This window comes from Natrix helvetica, assembly GCF_964273705.1.
Source record: "Natrix helvetica genome assembly, chromosome: Z".
NCBI lineage: Eukaryota > Metazoa > Chordata > Lepidosauria > Squamata > Natricidae > Natrix > Natrix helvetica.
In genome coordinates this window covers 121,860,488-121,881,689 of record NC_138554.1, presented here as the reverse complement: position 1 = coordinate 121,881,689, position 21,202 = coordinate 121,860,488, and the positions used below count along the sequence as shown (strand labels likewise).

The window sequence follows — 21,202 nt, the reverse complement described above, 5'->3', positions numbered from 1 at the left end:
TTTGTACCTTAAATCTTGTAAAATTCATATCAGCCATCCAGATAAGCCAGACAGGAAACATAGACAAGATAAACTAATTCTGCTTTATTGTAAGGCAACGTTGACAGACTGTTGCAAGGGTAGGTCCTTCTTAAATCATCACTAAGAAATTATTGAGTTGACATCACACTAGCAGAGCGAGTGGAACATGTTAATTGTTAAATTGAATCATTGACTTAATAATCTTATAAATGTTCAGATAGTATTTGCAGATTTGAGATTAAAGCTGATTCATCAAAAATTCAATTGAGGGTATTGTACACCCAGGAGAATATAACTGAAAAGATGGACATCAGATTTTATTGGAGATATCTTTATTGACTCCTGCAGATTTTTGACATTTTGTTGGGGATAGAATTTTAATGTATATTACTAAATTTATCAGGAAATCTCTATATGCTACAAACATTAATGTAATGTTGAATTATATACTAAAGTTTGGGAGTCTGACTATTTATGAGGAATTATACCCCCTCATTCCTTCGTCTCTCCCTCCCTCCGTGTGTAATAAAATACTATTGAGAAATTGGAAATGTGATATTATTTCAGATATTAAGGACTGGTCTTTGGTAATATGTAACATTTATCCTGGAAAAGGAAATACTTTCTACTAATCAAAGAACAAGACAACACATTATTCTTTGACATAGATTTTATGGTATTTTATAATAATTTTATCTGAGTAGAATTGCAGTATTATAAATTTTGGTAAATTAAGAACTATTTGTTATTGTTTACTTATTCCGTCCTTCTGTTCTTTATTATTTTTATGGTTTGCTTAATTATGAGTATTTTGATATTTTGCTTATATTCTCCACTCTTGCATAATAAAGAATAAACAAAATAAACAAAAGATTAATCAGATGTTTACTTGATATGGCTACACATGGAATCAAATTTCTCCTGAAGCCCCTTCCTTCCTTTTTGGGGAAAGTAACATAAAACATTGATTGGACTTGGGGGCGGAATGCTGTGAAATTGTTCTCTATTCTAGTAAAAGGTCTTGTTCATGATCACTCATACTTCACTCATCTCCTCACTGAACTATGTAACATACTCTACGGGCGCTTCTCTTGAAGATCATTCACTTGGTACAAAGTGCAGCAGTCAGGGTAGTTATAGGTGCATCTCATTATGCCTATGTAATAATGTTACTCTGCAAACTGCAATAGCTCCAAATAGTTTTCTGGATGCAATTCAAGGTGCTGATGATTACCTTTAAATCTTTACATGGCAAGAAACTGGGATGCTTGAACATCCTTCTCCTACAGTCTGCCTGTCCCACACATTCCCACAGGTAGGTATGCTCTAGGACTAGGTTCCTTCTAAATCTTGTCATCTTACAGAACCTAGGAAGCTTATTCCCCCCCCCTTGCCCTTTCACTGGATTAATCTCCCTGATACATGGCAGGCTTCAACTCTGCTTTTAGGGAAGCCCCTAAGACCTAGTTTTACTTCCAGGCTGGTTGAGTGGGAGTTCCCCTGAGGTAGTTTTGCTCTCTATTTGGTTGCCATTTTAGTTTTGTGGATGTTTATTAATTGCCAGTTTTGTTTCTTTCTTGTTATTTATTGTGCATTTATGTTATACTGTCCAGATTAATTTGAATTGGGCAGCTAAAAAAACTTGAAATAGAGAAGAGAGCTTATTGTTTCTGGTGTTGTATGAAGGTAATATTATTGAGTTCTGTAATTTTAATCCTATTGTTTCAATCCAAAAAAAGATGTTGGGAGGAGTACATTACTCAGAATGAGTCATACCTGGAGCAGCCTATATCATCAATGAATAACCAATTTAACCAGACTAGTTGATCTAATTTTCTGACTTCATTTAGAGAACACAGAACCACCTTAAACTGCCTGGGTTCACACAACATAGTAAAATGAAATGCGGCTGTAATAGATTAACACTCCTGCAAACAAAGCTGCGGGTGTAAAACGTTTGAGTACCACGATCCCGTAGTTGACCACATAATTTACATATCAGATTCCTGGAGATAACTGTAAACATACAGAAATAAAAAATAGACTGTTATTCCCTTCACTGAGCAAAGTTTATTCAATTTTCTATTTATCCCTGAGATTCCCTGACGGTCTCTCATGCTAGGATGAAGTCGGTGCTACGACGATTAGCTTTTCTGAGAGGAACCAATCAACCTCTCCCTTTAGCACCATCTGCGTCCCGCACTTCCCTCGTTGGAAGTGGGCGCCTGCGCATCAATATCCTCCCTGCTCGAAATCTCAGCTTTTCCGTTTGTCGGTCATGCGCGATGCGCGATGCGGCCCCGCCCCCGACCGATGAGTGCGTCGCTTGAGTGGACGGCTCCATTGGCTTTCAAGCTGAAAGAACTCGAGCCGTTTCTGCGCCTGCGCAGAGAGTGAGAAATAAAGAAGCCGTTGGCATCTCTGTGGAAGGTGATGTCACTCTTCCCAAGCCAGCTGTCAACTCCGCCCCCGTTTTAAATAAGGGGAGGTCTCGGTTTCGCCGGTCGCGGGTGCCTTCATGGCTGCCATATTAGAAAGGAAGTGAGTGCAGGAGGTAGCGGTAGAGTAGGGGCGGAAAAACCCTTCTTCATTACCAGTGCGGAGGAGAACGTAGTCATTCCCCTTGACCAAGATTATTCGGCAGGGGACTCAGGAGCTGAGCGGCAGAGGAGCTTGACAGGCAGCATCCCAGAGGGGAAAACGGTGGCTGCGGCGGCGGCGGCTTTGGCCTAAGATGGCGGACCCGGCGGAGTGCAACATCAAAGTGATGTGTCGCTTCAGACCCCTCAACGATTCGGAAGTGATTCGAGGCGACAAGTATATCGCCAAGTTCCAGGGCGAAGATACCGTCGTCATCGCGGTGAGAGGAAGGCGGGCGTCAGGGAGAGGCCGGGTGGGAAGAAGAAGAAATGAAAGAGGAGTGGCTGCGAGGTCTTTGGGTAGCCCCCAAAGGCTTGGCCATTGATTGGAAGGACCTGGGTTCCATTGATAGGGTTGGCAGCAGGGGGAAGGTATTGGGTAATGGAAAGCTGATACTGGGGCCAAAAGCGGGGACTGCGCCCGGAATGAACGAAGCAGTGAGAGACCTGGAGGTGGGACTGCCCGAGTGGAGTTGTGGAAAGCCAGGAGGGAAGGGCTGAACGGGGCCTGGCATCCCACGGGAAGTATTTGTTTAAGAGATTGGGCCCAAGCTGTGAGCACTTCTCACATAATCAAGGGAAGAATTCGAGCAGCTGTCAACTCTGGGGGTCATGCAAGTATCTGAAAAGGTACCGAACTTACAGAAAAGCAATCAGCTCCATGTTGTTCTAAGCCTTATTGTGCAGAACAAGTGAAGTATTCAAAAGCATCAAAACAAAACCCACTGGTGAGGCTCTTGTGTTAACAATATTGAAGAGCTCCCTTGAGGGGCTGTAAAGTCTGTAGTAAGTGCATGTTAGGAGTAGTAGTGTGATTATCTAATTCACTGTTTTCCAGCAAGTTAATTGATAGCAATTGACACATTCTAGTAAGGATAGAGTTCTCTCTCAGCAAATTCTTATCGATCATTGGATATCAAACTTGAACTTGCATTAATTAAACAGGCTATCAAACGATACTGTATAAGTAGAATTAAAGCACACTTGAATTCCATTACTAACGTTATAGATGTTTGCAGAAAAGCATTTCATAATTTAGTTCTAAACTATGCATATGTGGGACAGAAATGTTATTGCTGAGCATTTGGAATGCTTTTATGCTAGACTCTTAATGCTTCTGGACTTGGCATTCTAGAATATCTAACCTCATTTTGTAGATTTTCTTCAAACAAAAACATGAATGTTTACATATGGAAGATGAGCTTAAGATATTATTGAACTGTAGTTGATGCTGAGCTATGTCAGTATATACTTTGCAAAAAGTTAATTCAAAACTGAAAAGGAGAAAGGTTTGGGAAAAAACATGTTTGGTTTGACTGATCACTTTATAACTGCTCTGTAATAAGTACTACTAACAGTTATTTCTTGATAAGAATTTGTACTTCAAAACCACTTTTTCACTCAAAAATTGTATGAGCCTTATTTAATAATGTATTATGTTCTTTTCAGATGAATTGTAACAAACAACATCTGCAAATCCTTTTTAAAATTTTGTCTAAATAGCTTATTCTAATTAATTTACTATAGTGAAGTTTTGTGAAAATGTCACTTTTTATGAAGAGCTGACAACTGTTAAGTTAGCTGCCATATTTTTCAGACTATAAGATGCTCCAGACTATAAGACACATCTAGCTTTTAGAGAGGAAAACAAAAAAAAAAGTCTGCCTCCCAGCAATTTGCCTCTTTGCAGCAAACAGCTTGGTCAGCTTCAGCACAGCCTGATTTAGCATGATTGGCCGTTGGATTGGCTTCCCGGAATATTGCCTATTGGCTGTTCCGGGCTGCAGAGATCACCACCGCCTCCACATGCCCCATTTTCAGCCTCCTCGCATCCTGTTTTTACCTGTCCCAGGCTGCGGGGATTGCCACCGCCTATCCCCATCACCTGGAACAGGCCAAAAATGGGGCGCGTGGAGACTGAAAATGGGGCATGAGGAGATGGCAATAGGTGGCATTGGCAATCCTCACAGCCTGGAACAGCTGATAGGCGGTATTCCGGGAGGAAGGTCCAACTGCCAATCAGCTGCTCGTGCTAAATCAGGCTGTGCTGAAGCTGACCTGTCTGCTTGCTGCAAGGAGGCAAATTTGGGAGAGAGAGAATGGGGGCGGAGGGGCGGGGCTTTGGCAACATTTGCTGACGCACAGACATTTCCAGCCACTTTTGGGGTGGGGAAAGTGTGTCTTATACACCACAAAATATGGTAGATTGTTCTTGCTATCCAAATGCAACTTGTGTGAATGACTTGCATGGCATAAAAAAAATCTGCCAGCATTTGAAAAGTTCCTTAGAAATCTAAGGAAATATGAAAAAAGGAGTATTAGATCCAAGAGGTCTCCCAGGAAGAGCATTTCAGAGATGCATTTCTGGGGAAGCTACTGAAAAGATTTTCCTTTGAGTTTATTTTATTCAATTCAGATTTACTCAGTTGCCAGGTATGACGCATCATTTCTTTATGGCAGCCTTCCCTAACCTAAATGGTTTTATTTGTTGTAAATTTACCTCCATTGTAATAATTATTCCTCATTACTACTGAGCAGTAGCTGGGGCTGAAATAGCCACATATTTAAAGACATGTTGCAGAATTTGTTTTAATATTTCCAGAACGGTTTATCTCACTTGAAGAAGTAATAAGATTGTTTTGGTATCTTTGTCCTAAGCTTTAAAAGATTTTGAAAACTGATACCATTTTGAACTGTGCTTGGAAATGGTGGAGGAGGAAGTACAGATTCTTTAAGAAATGAAGATATGCTGCAAATCATAAACAGCTTTAAAGACCTTGGGGAAATAAGGAGAAATAATAAGAATACCTTATTTTTCTCAAGTGGTTTGAAAAAAAGACTTTGTTTTCTTCTATATTTTCCTGGTATTTTATAATTATGGTAATAATCTATCAATATCAAAATGACACTTTGAATTAATTTTTTGGCGTTCTGAAGTTGTCTTGTGTACATTGCATTACCGGATCCGACTTTGGAGCTATAAGAATTGAATAATTTGAGATATGCCATCTTTGTCTAAAATGGCTATATTTGGCACAAAAAGCAACTTGGCCATATGCATTTTGTAAAACAATATATAGAGAAATTTTTGTGATATATAAAACTTTGCAAGTGTCATAAAATTATACATATTAGGGATTTTTTTTTCTAAGGCTCAATATTTACAGCATGCATACTAAAAAAAGTTATAGAAGGGAATTATGATATAATCTTAGAAAAAATTGATTAGAATTGTATATATAACTGCCCAGATGATTGTAATTGATATCTAAAATGTTTTCAATTTTTTCTAACTCCTTTTTTCTTTTTCACATGCACTTTTTTTTTACTGTAGTTCTTATGTATTTAAAATCTTTTAATAAAATTGTTTTGGAAATATAGCATATATATTAATTTCCCAGCAAGGTTTTCTTTTTGTTTGCTTTAGATATTTGAGTTCTTTTTGTCTTTTCTTTACTGGTTCAGTCTACTCTGGTTTCATTGTGAAAAGACTACAATTGTACTGGGGGAGGAGTTAAGAAGGAAGTGAAAATAAGTCCTGACTGAGACCTAACAAACTATTAACTTTATGTGTGGAGTAAGGATCCTTTGAGGGCTATTGAAATATAGATTGACTACCTGTTGCAAGCAAGCAGCTTACTAAGGAGGGCATATCTGTATTTTTCTAATAAATTTCTGTGTTTAATATAAAATATAACAAGTTTAAAAGCAAATTTCACATACTGAAATTTACTGAAGTTACAGAAGCAGAATATTTCTATGATATATAATTTTGCTAATACTTGTCATGTTTGTTCTAAAAAGCTAATTCAGCTATGTAACATTTGTGATGGGTTCAACAATGAATTTTTTCCAATTTCTCAAGGTATGTGGTGTAGGGCCATAATATTGTTGCTGCTTAGTCTTTAAAGTATTCAGGACTGCTAATTATTTTGCACAGCACATTATTTTTATTTTAGATTTTTTAATCCCTTTTTTATTTTTATAAATAACTCAAGGCACAACAACATCCCTGTGATGTGAGTTGGGCTAAACACTAGTGACTGTCCTAAAGTCACCAAGCCAGCTTTCATACTTAGGATGGACACATTATTTGTGCTTTATGTGCAATGCGTGGATATTAGATACACACACAGAGATAAAGGTTTCTGATAAACAAGCAGAATCTTTGCATGAAGTTACCTTCAGAATTGTTTAAAATTGGGTGCAGGGACCTTTTTATTTCATAATTTATGAACATCCACAGTTTTTATTTGACTTTATAATGAACAATTATTTTTGATGCCACACCCTTAAGTTTTCTGGCAAATATCAGGGTGTTTTTTGTTTTGTTTTTTGTGGCTGCTTTTCAGCGATTCCAAAATCTGATGTGATGAATGGAATTTTTTCATGAGATCTCTATAAAACATGGATACATGCTGCATGCTGGGTAAATCAGCTGAAATGTTTGTCACTATTGTGTGAATTCCACCTGTCAGAATAAGGCATGTAGTTCCTTAAAAAATGAAGTCGTGTTTGTTCAGATTAAAGGCTGAAACCCAATATTTTCTCAGAACAGTTAACCAAACACCTATGGAAAGTCTGTAAATAGAACATGTGGACAGTTCTACTTTCCCATTGTTCCTTATAACTGGTGTGAAAGGCGGGTTGATCTGATGCTGAAAGAAATTACAGCAGTCAGGATTAATAATCAGGAAACCTTTGATTGTCAATTCATGTCATTAGATTAGGAAATTAATATTATAAGCAAAGTTTACTACCTAATTTTAATAAAGCTATTGTAAGTTAAACAAATAGCAGAGCTATGCATCCATTGGAAATTTTAAGGAACAATAACTTTGGATATTATATGAGCACAGCACATCTCTTTAATGAATAAAGGAGGATTGTATAAGGATATCTTAAAGTAGCAGCATTTTTTTCACCACCTCATGATGCCTAGACTAGATAGGCCTTCTGTCTTATGGGTTGTAATTGTAATAGAAACCAACAAAGAATATAATGCTAAACTTTTCTTTAACATTCCTCATACTTCTCTAAATCTAATTTATTAACTTGTGAAGTGTTTTAATTAAAACAAAATGGAAATTCTTGTTTATAAATTTGTAATAATTAGAAACAACAATTTTCTCTAGAATTTGGAAAGCTTTAAAACACCAGGTGATAACAAATTTATAATCAGTAAACTGCATTTTTTATTTTCTTAATGCTACTTGTTTTTGCTATTGTGTACTAGTATGAAACATATTTCAGTATATTTTAAGAATATGGTGGTTTTTGTGAAATCAGCTTTGTAGTGACTTACATAAAACACATTTAATAAAGTTAATAAAAGAATTAGTGTATTATTGGAAGATTTTTTTTTATTTTGAACCAAAAGCTGTGTGGCTGTTAAACTTACTTTTACTTACCAAGTTGGAAATGATACAGTTTCTGAAAGTATTACCATATTTCTTGAAGTAGCCTATTAAAATCAATCTTAGTACTTGATAGAATTATGAAATATAATTTCATATCTCTGCCTAACTCTTTATGAGTGTTGAGTATACTGTCAGTCTTTAGACTTTAAAAACATATGATTCAGATTTGTTCTTAATTTAACATTAGCACAGTGTATTACAATTCTTAAACAGCTCTTGTTTTATCAGTTAATATATTTTTGGATTACTATTTTTATACTCTCTATAACTGACTGTCATCAAAATGAGATGAAATAATCAAATTATTCAAAGTTAAAATTAATTTAGTTTCAGGTTATATTGGATCCCTGTATTTTTTTCTAACATTTTCAAAAACATGTTAGACCAGTCTAATGATTAAATCACTGCTTTCAATGTTGTCTGAAAAATCCGCTGGACAGTCATGCATATATATTTATTAAAACTAACATACTCTGAAGCATTGGATAAAATTAACCTTGAAAATTACTTCTCCTCTTGCTGACATTTTTAAAATTAGTTTCAATATCATTAAATTGACAAGGTGGGTGACATAGAAGTCTAATAATAAAATAAATGTGCAACTTGAAAGAAAATTAGTATTTTCAAGAAAATGTATGAGGTTTAATAAAAAATATTTTTGTTCATAAACATTAGAGGTATACAATGTAATCTATGACCCAAGATTAATTGGAATACCAAAGGATTGTTCTAAATTTTTAACTTTACTTTTATGTTTATTTTTCCAGTCTAAGCCTTATGCATTTGACCATGTATTCCAGTCACACACTTCACAAGAACAAGTATATAATGATTGTGCTAAAAAGATTGTTAAAGGTAAGAAGAGACAACTTTATTCTAATAATAATAAAATATGTGAGTCACAGGTGTAATTTTGTAGCCTTATAACCTGTTTTGTCTTTTAAAATATTAATTTAGTATCAAGACCAAACAACATAGTTTGGGTTCAAAAATTAATTTGTTCTTTTAATCTGATGCAGAGTTAAAATTCAGTCTAATGTCTGAACGGGCAGATGTTTTTTTCATATATCTTTCAGAAATATGCCAACCACTCCGAAATTTACAAAATAAACTCAGATTTATAATAGTAATTAAATAATTGATTCAAACTGATTTTTCTCATGTATTGCAATTGGCTATTAGATAGAAAACCATGTGCACATTTTTTTTCCAATTAGCTTCTGTCGTAAACTCACTGTGTGGGAAGTACTGTACTTGCTTGTTGTTGCTTCTTGCTGTTGAGAGAATAATCATAAAGAGACAAAGATGGGAATATGAGCAAATGAAATGGAAATGAGAGATAAGTAAGGGTGAAAGAGAACTGAGAATGTATAGTGGTTGTTTCCTTGTTTCACTAAAGATTGTGTTGCTAATGAATAAGAAGTACAAATTAAAACCATATTTGAGAAAGCAGCAGCAGCAGCAGTAGCAACAAGTATGCAAGGGCACTATTGCAAAGATTTTGTCTAGTAGTTTCTTTTTATGGAACATCATATGGAGCCACTATAATTCAGCCATGCCATATTTAGGAATAAAGTCTCTGGCATCTAATGAATGCTTAAGGATGAGGTTCAGTATACACCTTTCTTAATGCTTAATTAAATAATAGAAACTCTGCTAGGGAGATACTGTAATATGTCACTACGTTATTTTGGTTTGTCAACTGAGCTTCTATTATGAGTTATACTGTAGAGAAGTTTTTCTTATCTGACAATGATTTACTGTGCATGCTTCTTAACACGTTTCTTAATACCTCACATATTATTGAACTTTCCTTTTGATCTTCGTCTGCCTACCGGAGAAGGTGGGCGACAATTGCTCTTGCCAAAATGTAACAATTAGATAGATCTGTTTTATTTTATTTTATTTTTCATATTAAAGTTTGTTTTTCATTAGAACATGTTATCAGGTTTTATTTCTTATCTGGAGATATGCTGCAAGGAGGGGCGACGATTCACACCTCGTTAATTGGAGGTGGGAGGGAAACTTCCCATCCTTCACATAATATGCACTCCTGATCTGAAACTCCTGATCTGCCAAGAAGTTAAATATTTGCCCAGATCAAATATCTGTTCTTCCTTTTTTCCACAATTGTCTTACTTTATTAGACCGTTTTATTGCATACAAGTGTATTGAACTCTGGAGCAAAACTTAATGAATCTTTCAAAGAAGAGCATTGATTTCAAAGTATAGTGCTTTGCATGAAGCTACTATGGAATCTATTATTAATGTATACTCTTTCTACTGTAGATGTACTTGAAGGATACAATGGTACAATATTTGCTTATGGTCAAACATCATCTGGGAAAACTCACACTATGGAGGTAAGATATTATTACATATGTTACTTGGTGCATATTTCTCTGTACACATCAAATTGCACTTAGTGAATGACCCAAATGAAGGCAAACTAGCAATAATTGTAGAAATAAATGAAAATAATTATAGCTCAGCAAGATTTAGTAAGATATTTCTTACTAAAATTATGTAGTATAAAATTCATAGACAATTGTAAGCATTAATGTAATTATTTCTAGGGAATAATGTTTCTGTTTATCAAGTTATCAATAGAATATATTACATTTTAAGTAAGTAGTAAGTAAGTGTATTGTTGTAACCACAGGTTATAACATATAGCACTCCATAAAATACAATAAAAAAGATTGTAAAATGTGATAATAAAAAGAGGATTAGATGTAAAAAGATTCAATAAAATGTGGCTAGAACTGCAAGTAAGAACTTAAATGTTACTTCTAAATTTAAATGATAGAACAAAAGTAGCAGCTTAGTTGCTGATAATTGGGAACACAATGAAAGAAGATATAGGTGGTCCTTGGTTAATGTCCATTTGTTCCGCAGTTGTTCAAAGTTACAGTGGCAATAAATTAGAGATACTTAACGCCAGTCCTTGAAGTTCAGGCCATCTTAGCTCTCCCAACAGTCACATGATCAACACGGGCAATTAGCTCATACCTACACTGTTGCAGTGCCATGTGGTCTTATGCCAGCAAATTGTTCTTGTAAGTCATTGCCTCCACTTTCCCATGCAATCTGCTGCACTCCACAGACCTTACCTACTGGCCACACTTGTGCCAGTCTGCAGCAACCACCTGTTTGGATCATCAAGTGTCTGATTGTGCTTGCGTTGGATTGCACCAACTGTCTGCATGTTTTCCCATCCTTCAGAGCACCCACTCTGCAACTGTCTCTAGTTGTACCAGGCTGAAGAAGCCACCTGTGTGCATTCCCACCAACTGAAGAACCTAGCACACCTGGTCATGCTCACACTGCGACAGCCACTTACCTGCCCTTCAGCCTACTTGTAAACTGCCTGGGACTTCCTCCTAGCTTCCCCACTGACTTTGGAAGCTAACATATCCTTGTCCCAAACAAATCCTCACTTAACAATGGCAACAGTGATCACTACCTAGTGATGCCATTATATGACATCATATTTTATGACCCCATCACTTAAAAACAGATTTTACTGTCCCAATTACTATCGTTAAGCAAGGATTACCTCTATACAATATAATGATAATTTGGTAAATTGTATTACATTCCATCAATTTCAGTGGGGGGAAAAACAGTTATTTCTCAGAGTTGAAATTAGTGGGTTATTGATTAGATTTAGCTGGATCATGTCTGTACATTTTTCTTATAATAATAGCAATTAAAAACTTATTAAATTTATATGCATGCTGATCTTTGGTTACTCTGTGTGATTTACATATTGTTAAAAAAAATTAAAAGCAAGAAAGTGACAATAAAAAAGGAGGTAAGGTGACAAAAATTACAAAGCAGATAGAAGTAAAGAAAAAACAACCCCAACAATCCAAAGAGGGTTTCAAAGAACCATGGGTAGACAGGCCATTTGAACATCATTCTAGAGTGCAAATGCTGCTAGAGAGAATTTGTGTTTCCTGGTCACAAAATGTGTCAAAGTTTAATAGAAGGCATTCAGAGATCAGGTGGGATCAGCCAGGCAGGCACTATAAAAGACAGCTAGTTTTCAAGTAAACAGGCCCTATGTTACGTTGGACTTTACAGGTAGCAGTCAGCAACTTGAATCACAGAGGAAACAAACTAGCAACCATGCAGCTAGTGAAGCAGAGATGCTACATGGACACATCAAAGCATGCTTATCCCTGCCTGTGTTGCAGAATTTTTCATTCTGGACTAGTTGAAGTTTCCATTTGGTTTTCAAGGGCAATCCCATGTAGAATACATTGCAGTTGTCAAGCTATGAGGAGACCAGCGCATTAGTGAATATCTGAATTATGAATTATAAGCTAACTGTGAATATAGTTTTTCAAAACTTATTCACTCTTTTCAGACTAAGTATGCAATCTTGGCAATTATTAAATTTATTTTTATTTTAAGGGGAAGTTACATGATCCAGATGGAATGGGGATTATTCCAAGAATAGTGCAAGATATATTTAATTATATTTATTCCATGGATGAAAATTTGGAATTTCATATTAAGGTAATTTATTCATTCGTTTTATTTATATCAATGTGTACAATATATTGCAATATTACAATTGCAATATGAAACTGAATGACTAGCATATTGTAAAAACAACAGATAAAAGCTATGAAAATGAAAATTAAAGAAACATCACATCTGAGGCCACTCATATGTCTTCCCAATTCAATTCACAGAGTGCCCTGGCCTAGGGCCTTAGGGGATAATTAGATATTTAGTGTATTATTTCATAATATAGATTATGATTAGATATCTCTGCCCTACAAACACCCAACTGGAACCAGCCCCATGAAGAAAAGACCATCTCAACACTTCTAAACCCCCTAAACTGGTCCAGAAATCCATCATGATTGCTGGTATTGAAAACTGTTGAGACACTAAGAATAATCAGGATGGTTGTGCTATTACAATCCAAATTCTTTTAGAGGCAATTTGTAAGAGCTGTAAAGTGATATGGAATCCAATTGAGAAAGTTCCAGATAATCTACTTCTTCCATTGCCTTCCCAACTGAATCTAACCATGTTCACAACAGCCTTCCCCCCAAAATGGCAGATTGGAGACCTAATGAAAATTGTCCAGTTATGCTATGTCCAGCAATGGCTTCTTGAGAAGGGAATGCACCATCTCCTTAATCACAGATGGGATCACCCTTTATCCAAGAATGAATTTACTGTAGCTGTGGCCAGTTAGAAGGACATGATGTAATATATGGGCAGTCTTTATAGGACCAATATTACTGTCCACTACATTGAGAGCAGCAGGCTCAAACTCTCCTCAAACTGCCAGATGACACTGTGCCTCAGTCAAGTTCCTAAGAACTTTATGGTTTTAAACTTTAAGAATGTTTAGATTGGCTCAGAGCAGATTCTGTTAGATGCATTGAATAGTCTTCTCATTGGCCCTTTAGATAGATAGCAAGAATAACGAGAATCCAGAGTTGCTTTTGAAGGATTGAGAGCCTTCTGAAATAATTTGGAGATATATAGAGTACAGGAGATTTCCTATTATAAGAGCAGTACAATTTCCCATTGTGCAAACTGTAAAGTCCTTTAGTTAGAAGTTAGATACAAACCAAACTTTACTTTCTCACCACACTTTACTAAACTTTACTAAAGCAAGCACATTATTAAAAGCCAATCAGAAAGTATTCTTGGGTCTAAGAATGAAAGATCAGTTCTATCTTCCAAAAATTGATGATTGCTTGGATTAAAACAGAGTATATGTGATACTTGGGTAAGATTAATCTTCACACTTTCAAATTTCTATATTTGAAATGCCATAGAGATTTGAGAATAGTACTTTTTTACTGCAAAGACTACATATTTTATGTTTGAAGGGTTTTAGTAATTTTATACATATATATTATCACACATAATATAATTTTAGGGAGACAATTGTTTTGCATTTGTACTTGAGTTCACAAATTTGAATAACCCAGTGATGTGTAACTTTAGTGAGATTTTTACTAAGATGCAGCATCATTTTTGATTTTCTAAGTTCTTATTGTCACAGGTCCAGTTTTTTTTAATAGTGCCATTTTAAATTTTTAACATTTGTAAACTTTATAACACTATGGCTACTAAAATGGTTCAGAATATTGTATTCAGTGTTTATAAATGAATCATAGGTATTTTATTTTAATATTTGTTCATTTTGCATAAGTGAAAAGTTACAGCTTTCTTATGCCACATTATTTTAGGTATCATATTTTGAAATTTATTTGGATAAAATAAGGGACCTTTTGGATGGTGAGTATATTGTTTTGAAGATGAAAATATGTATTTTTCTTGCAAACAAATGTAAAAGAACTTGCTCTTAAATGTATTGTCTAATAGCACAGTTGAGAATTGTTTGGAGATTCTAAAGAAGTAAGACATTGATGTGCATATAATAATAGCATGAGAATGGGAAAATAAAGAAGTATCAAATAAGAGGAATTATATCTTGGCCTTATAAAAGAAGTAGACAGAATTCATGGTTAGTGGCAAAATGCCTAGGATTTTAATACTATAATTTAAAAGGTAATATTGTTTTGTACAAGTGATCCTTAGTTAATGACTTTCATGTTTAGCAATTGCTTGAACTTAACAACAGTGCTGGAAAGTACTTTTATGAATGGTGCTCAAGCTTAGATGGCCTTAGCATCGCACAGTCAGGCAATCATCATTTGTAAGCCTTACAGCTGACTTCTGACAAAGTCAATGGAGAAGCTGGCAGTAATTTACAAATCATTGTCAGGTGATGTTTCATATAATAACCAGGTGTTATTAGGTTAATGATTACAGCAGAACTGATGCAAGTTCAATGTGATCATGTGATGTTTCACTTTACAACTAAATTGTTTAGTAATGCAGTTGTTAGTCCCAGTTGCTGTGGTTAAGTGAGAACTATCTCTGGCTGTGCACAAAAGGTTTGTAATGAAAACTAAAACAGATCAGAATTTTGAAGAGAATAGGCTCAGCCTGTGCTGCAGATACTGTAATGCCATTGTATAAATTGTAAAGTTGCAGTTTGAATAGTTGGTGTCACTTCATTTTAGCAATGCAATTAGAAAAAAGTATGAAATGTAAAATTCATGTGAATATAGTATTTTTTCTAGGAAAGAAGGCTAAGGAATTTAAAACAATAATGGACCTAAATTTTAACAGCAAATTTTACAAATGTCAAGTTTGTAATTAATTAAATGGAGGTCTACGTCTAATAAAGGAATAATTACATTATGGAATATTTGCTACAAAACAACATTAAGGTAGTATTGAATATATCCAGAAGTATTTGTGGAGAATTATGATTGTACCAACAGTTATTATAATGAGAATAGCTTATGTCCCCAGTTATAAGTAAGTATGTCCTAGTAGTAACAAGAAATGACTTTTCACTGTCTGTTTTTGAATCAAAAGTATCTCCTCTATACAGTTAAAAACAGAATATGCTTAGTCCTAGGCATCTCTATTTAATGATAAATATCAACTATTGTAATTTTTTCCCTTTTAGTCTCAAAGACCAATCTTTCTGTTCATGAGGACAAAAACCGAGTACCTTACGTAAAGGTGAGTATCTTGCATTCTTTAGATAATTTTAATTTTTTATTTTTTAAAAAAATTACTGATTGTACAATACAATACTGATTGTATTAAAATACATTTTTAGGCATAGTTTCAGATTGTACTGTTATAGAGACTAATTTGATTTTGAACCTAAAGACAGCAGCAAGATTGTTGGTGGCGCAATATTGGAAGAAGGAAGAGTTGCCCACTATCCAAGAATGGATGTTAAAAGTAGTAAACTTAGCAGAGATGGCCAAAATTTCAGCGTATCTGAAGGACAACTCAGATGAGAAGTACAAGCTGGACTGGAGAAGATGGATTGACTATATTAAAAACAAATACCGGACTAAAAAATTTCAGTTAGCTTATGAATGAAGGCATAAGGAATGCTACAACTTATTCAAAGCTAGTTTAATAAAGGGGGAGTTAAAGCACAAGAATAGTAACATGTTAAAATTAGTTAGCTTATGTTAGTATACGGTTGTTAAATGTTTATACCCTGTATTTTGCTTTGGGAGGTCGGAGGGGGGGGAGGGTGGGAAGAGGTAAGGGGGGTGATAATTGTAAAACTTATTAAAAATTTTTAATAAAATAAAAAAAATACATTTTCACAGGGCTGTACTGAACGGTTTGTATGTAGTCCAGACGAAGTTATGGATACTATAGATGAAGGAAAATCAAACAGGCATGTAGCAGTTACAAGTAAGTGATTTGTTTTAGTTTAATTTTTAAAAAATTCAGTTACTGTAATTAAGAATTAGCATTTTTCCAGTGGGTAACTATCTAAATTATATATACTTTTAAATTTTCTACAAAAGATACAATATAAAAAAGGAACTGAAAAGGAAAAAAATAATGGGGAGGAATGTGCAAAGAATAAGAAAAAAAAGAAAGGAAAATAAAAATGTCATGAAATCCCAAAATTAAAATTTCATTTCTTTCAGATTCAAGTAAAAGTTCCCGAATAGTTTCCACATAGAACAAAGCTAGACAAGTTATTTGCTTTAATCAGAATAGTTAACTTCATCATCTCATAAAGATCCATTAACTTCATCACACATGCTTCAGTTGTGGGAATATGGACCTTTCTATGCCTACAAAAGCATCCTTGCTTTGACCATATATAGAAACAAATTCCCATGTTTTTCTCAAACTGTTTATCCATCAAGCCTAAAAGAAAAATGTATGATTTCAATTGCACATTTGTTTTAAAAATTCTCTGAATTAAAACACATATCTGATCTTAATAATTCAGATAACTACTTAAACTATAAATACATACACTAGAAATAAAATTAATTCAGTTTTAAATGTTGACCTAAATTTTACCCTTTCCCATGCTTCTCTTCTATGTCAGGGATAATCGAGTTTCCTGAATGACATGGAGAATGAAAATATATTAGCGATATATCACAATCCATTGTCTCCTGTTACTGGTGACAGAAAAAGGACTGCTTTGGCTCTTTTTCCCATGCATATGGAAATCTTTTCCTTCAAGGAAAAGTCATTCTCTGCAACATTTTCAGTAATTAAGTAGCAGTGATATTCCATTTCCTACTAGGAACAGTTAGCTGCTCATAGGGAGAACTTAGGGGTATAATTCTTTTACATATACATGTTACATATTATCGTGTATAATTCAACATATTGAAGGACACCAGAATGGGAAAGACTGTTTAAAAATCTTACAGTTTAATCCTTCTTTATTTGGGGGGTCGGAGGGGGACAAGCCATTTCTGTGGTGTTGTCTAGATAGCCACAATGAATCAAGCTTGACTTAAGAGCATCTGGATTTTTTTTATATACTTCCTTATTGCAATGATAAATAAATATGGCTTTAAAAATAAAACATTCAGTTTTGTAAATCTGGTACAGTTCTTTTTGATGAAGGGATATACTGTTTTTGTTAGATTTATTGATTTATTCTGTTTTGATTTATGAGACACTTATAATTCAGTTATTAGGTATAGGCTATTTACAGAATGGACATTTATAAAGCTTAAAACTGTTCTTTTACAGATATGAATGAACATAGCTCTCGAAGTCATAGCATCTTTCTCATTAATGTAAAGCAAGAAAACACTCAAACAGAGCAGAAATTGAGTGGAAAACTTTATCTTGTAGACTTGGCAGGTAGTGAAAAGGTAATAGTTTACTGTTTTAAAAAAACATGAAAATAATTTATCATATCATTCTTTCAACATTGGCGCTCTCCTTCTGCCTTGAATATATTAGAGAAAAGTGCATCTAAGGTATTCAGTATTTCAACTCCCATTCTCTGGAGCACGGGAGTTTTTGTAATTTGAGGATAAGAGGCAATTCACAAAAGGCCATCTATTTTTCTTACAAGACACGATTGCTTAGAGTTATGTAGTGATAAGAATATGCAACACATCAGCAGAACCATTATATATTATGTTATTTGGCTCTTTGAAGGACTACCACCACAACTGAGAAATGTTGTCAAGAGTATGGCTATGTTTATAATGATTGTTTTTATTTCTGATTATATGGATTATATTAAGCCTAATTCATGTTGATTGGGTACTACATAAGCTGATCTTAAATGTTATAATATTATCAGATTCTGTATTGCTGCTTGATCTAGATACACAACTGCTATATGATGGGATTATTTATAATATTTACTGGGAAACCTGGGAGAAATACAGGAAGTTCTCAACTTATGACCAAATTGAGATCAGAATCTCAGTTGCTAAATAAAGTAGTTGTTAAGTGTGATGTCATACTTTGCTCAACAACCGCAATCCTGCTACTCCCAATTGGTAAGCAATTGTGTTGGCTGTTAAATGGATGAAGTCCCAGGTAAGGAACAAGGGGTGCTTCAGGAGGGCCAGGGAGACCCTGGGAGGTACCACTCAGAAGCTGAATATCCTCCCTGCCAAAATTCAAGCAGAACTTTCAGCCTGACTGAAGGGGCACTCTTTTGTGCTGAACCATCTCCGCCTTCCTCAATCACCCCACTCTTCTTACTTTAACCATGCTGACTCTCCCATTTCTGGGGATCGCCTAAAAGGACTGCCTGTCAAAGGAGTTCAGCTTCTCTCTGTCTGGAGAAGAGAATTTTCATGGTGTGCAGGAGAAAAGGCAAAATCTTCAGGGTTTCAGATACACATTTCTCAACCCCTCAAAGAAGCTCAATTCCCCTCAGGAGGCAACCAACCTCCAGAGATGAGAAGGAGTCTTCTTGGCAATGCCAGCAGCTTGCAACTTTCTGGGGAAGCTGGCGGAGAAGATTGCAAATGGCAATCACATCATTGCAGGGTAATTGATAAAATGTGAACAGATTGGCATAGATCTCAGTTATGTGACAAGGGAACTGCAACATTTTCAGATGACTGGAAGTGCTTTATGGGCTGTAAAGTACTCTTTCTGAGACTGTCATAATTTCTCGCTGTCGTTAAAAGAGAAGTCATAAGTCCAAGACTACCTATAAATAGCTGTTCCATTTTGCATTGTTTTATACTTTTTATAATGCATTTCTAGATTCTTTGTTGATTCATTTTATAATTTTAATACTGCATTTTAATATGGGCTACATGCACTTGCAGTATTCCTCTTCTAAACACTTGCTAGGACTTTCCTTTTAAAAGGGCAAATGACTTTCCTATAGACTTGGCAGATTCTCTATAATTGTGAAAAAAATTATCAGGAACAGATTTGGGATGAGGTTATATGGAAAGAAACGTTATAGTGGCAAATACTATATTACATTTGTCTAACTACAATGCAAAATTTATAAAATGCAGATTGATTAGCCTTACAATGTTTTACATTATTTTAGGTTAGTAAAACTGGAGCAGAAGGTGCAGTATTGGATGAGGCTAAAAATATCAACAAATCTCTATCAGCGCTTGGAAATGTCATTTCTGCTTTAGCTGAAAATAGTGTAAGTATATCAGTGATTTGCAAATGCTTCATGCAAATTGCTTAATTTCAGCTAGGAAATGTGTTATCTTCATGTTAATTCCCTTCATTGCTTTAGTATGTATTGAATATTTTAATAACTTTAATAAGCTCAATTATATTATGCATAATTATAGCACTATGCAAAATTACATATAAGAACTTCCTGTTGAAAATACCCTACCAAATTAAAGTTAAATAATTCTTGATTTGGGAAAATGCAAAATAGTCTCACCTATCTATAATAGATAAGAGTAAAAAAAAAAACCATTTTTCTTATTTACAGACATATGTTCCATATCGAGATAGTAAAATGACCAGAATTTTACAAGATTCCTTAGGAGGCAATTGTAGAACAACAATTGTTATTTGCTGTTCCCCTTCATCTTACAATGAATCTGAAACAAAATCTACACTGTTATTTGGTCAGAGGTGAGTGAACAATCATAAGTGTGAGATTGTAAAAGCAGAATGATTACATTGAAACAGACTTTAGACTGCCACAAAAACTGAATGATGCAAGTTTTGAGTTGTCGTGTACATAAAGTATACATGTACAGGTGTTTTTGCCTAATATTTGTTTTGCTAAAATGTTTTTCTTAAAGCTTGTTAGTTGATTCTATAAGTTCGTTGTCAATTATTATAATCAGAAATCAAAAGCTAGACCTTTATGTATATATTTCTGATGGATGTATTTTGGAGATACAAAAATACAAATTGATGTATATTTGGGATACAAAGTTATATGTAAACTGATTTTTTCCCACCTGGCTTATTTTGCCACACTTCTATTTGCAACTAGTGTTATTTTCTGCTATATGGCTGTCTTGAGCTTTTCACAATCATAAAAAAGATGAACTAGATACAATGTGCCAAGCTGCATAAAGGTGACAAAATTATGTACATATTGTTTTAATTATTCAGAAAAGGGATTAGGGTTGAAGATTAACATTTAAATCTTCTAACAGTTTAAACAATCCTATATTTAGTTAACCTTGAATCTGCCTTTATAGAGCCAAGACTATCAAGAATACAGTTTGTGTTAATGTAGAATTAACTGCAGAACAGTGGAAGAAAAAATATGAAAAAGAAAAGGAGAAAAACAAAACACTACGTAACACTATCCAATGGCTTGAAAATGAGCTCAGTAGATGGCGCAATGGTGAGTTACAGCCTTCTATTCTGAGATCACTTTTTATTAAATTGAAAGGGCATTATTATGGCTTTTGCTTAAATACAACTCATACAATGTAATAGGATTTACAAGGCATTTTCAGTTGTCTTGGTCTTATCATAAGGCCTTTTTCAGCATAGCATTGAAATTACCGTATTTTTCGGAATATAAGATGCACTAAGGTTTTGAAGAGGCAGACTAAAAAAAAGTAGGTAGATAGAGGGATAGAGAGGGAGAGAAAGAGAGAGAAATACAGTAGGTAGGTAGGGAGACAGAGTAGTTAGGTAGTTAGGTAGGTAGGTAGATAGATAGGTAGGTAGGTAGATAAAGGGATAGAGAGAGAATGAAATAGAGAGAGATAGAGAGAGAGAGTGTGTGTAGGTAAGTAGGTAGGTAGAGGGTTAGAGAGAGAGAAATAGAAAGAGAGAGAGAAATATAGTAGG

General features: G+C 34.7%; 1 protein-coding gene across 2 annotated transcripts in view; it reads left to right on the top strand.

Moving 5' to 3' along the window:
• Positions 1 to 2,441: 2,441 nt before the first annotated feature.
• KIF5B (kinesin family member 5B) overlaps positions 2,442 to 21,202 on the top strand; it is a 36,500-nt gene continuing 17,739 nt past the window's right edge. The window contains exons 1-11 of one of the 2 annotated variants that reach the window (XM_081971499.1): positions 2,442 to 2,881; positions 8,848 to 8,935; positions 10,370 to 10,443; positions 12,503 to 12,607; positions 14,311 to 14,359; positions 15,606 to 15,661; positions 16,273 to 16,360; positions 17,678 to 17,802; positions 19,464 to 19,568; positions 19,872 to 20,017; positions 20,599 to 20,747. In XM_081971499.1, coding sequence (XP_081827625.1) covers positions 2,756 to 2,881; positions 8,848 to 8,935; positions 10,370 to 10,443; positions 12,503 to 12,607; positions 14,311 to 14,359; positions 15,606 to 15,661; positions 16,273 to 16,360; positions 17,678 to 17,802; positions 19,464 to 19,568; positions 19,872 to 20,017; positions 20,599 to 20,747 — 1,111 coding nt within the window. In that variant the 5' untranslated portion in view covers positions 2,442 to 2,755. The remainder of the gene's footprint in view (positions 2,882 to 8,847; positions 8,936 to 10,369; positions 10,444 to 12,502; positions 12,608 to 14,310; positions 14,360 to 15,605; positions 15,662 to 16,272; positions 16,361 to 17,677; positions 17,803 to 19,463; positions 19,569 to 19,871; positions 20,018 to 20,598; positions 20,748 to 21,202) is intronic. The other variant, XM_081971498.1, reaches the window with a different exon arrangement.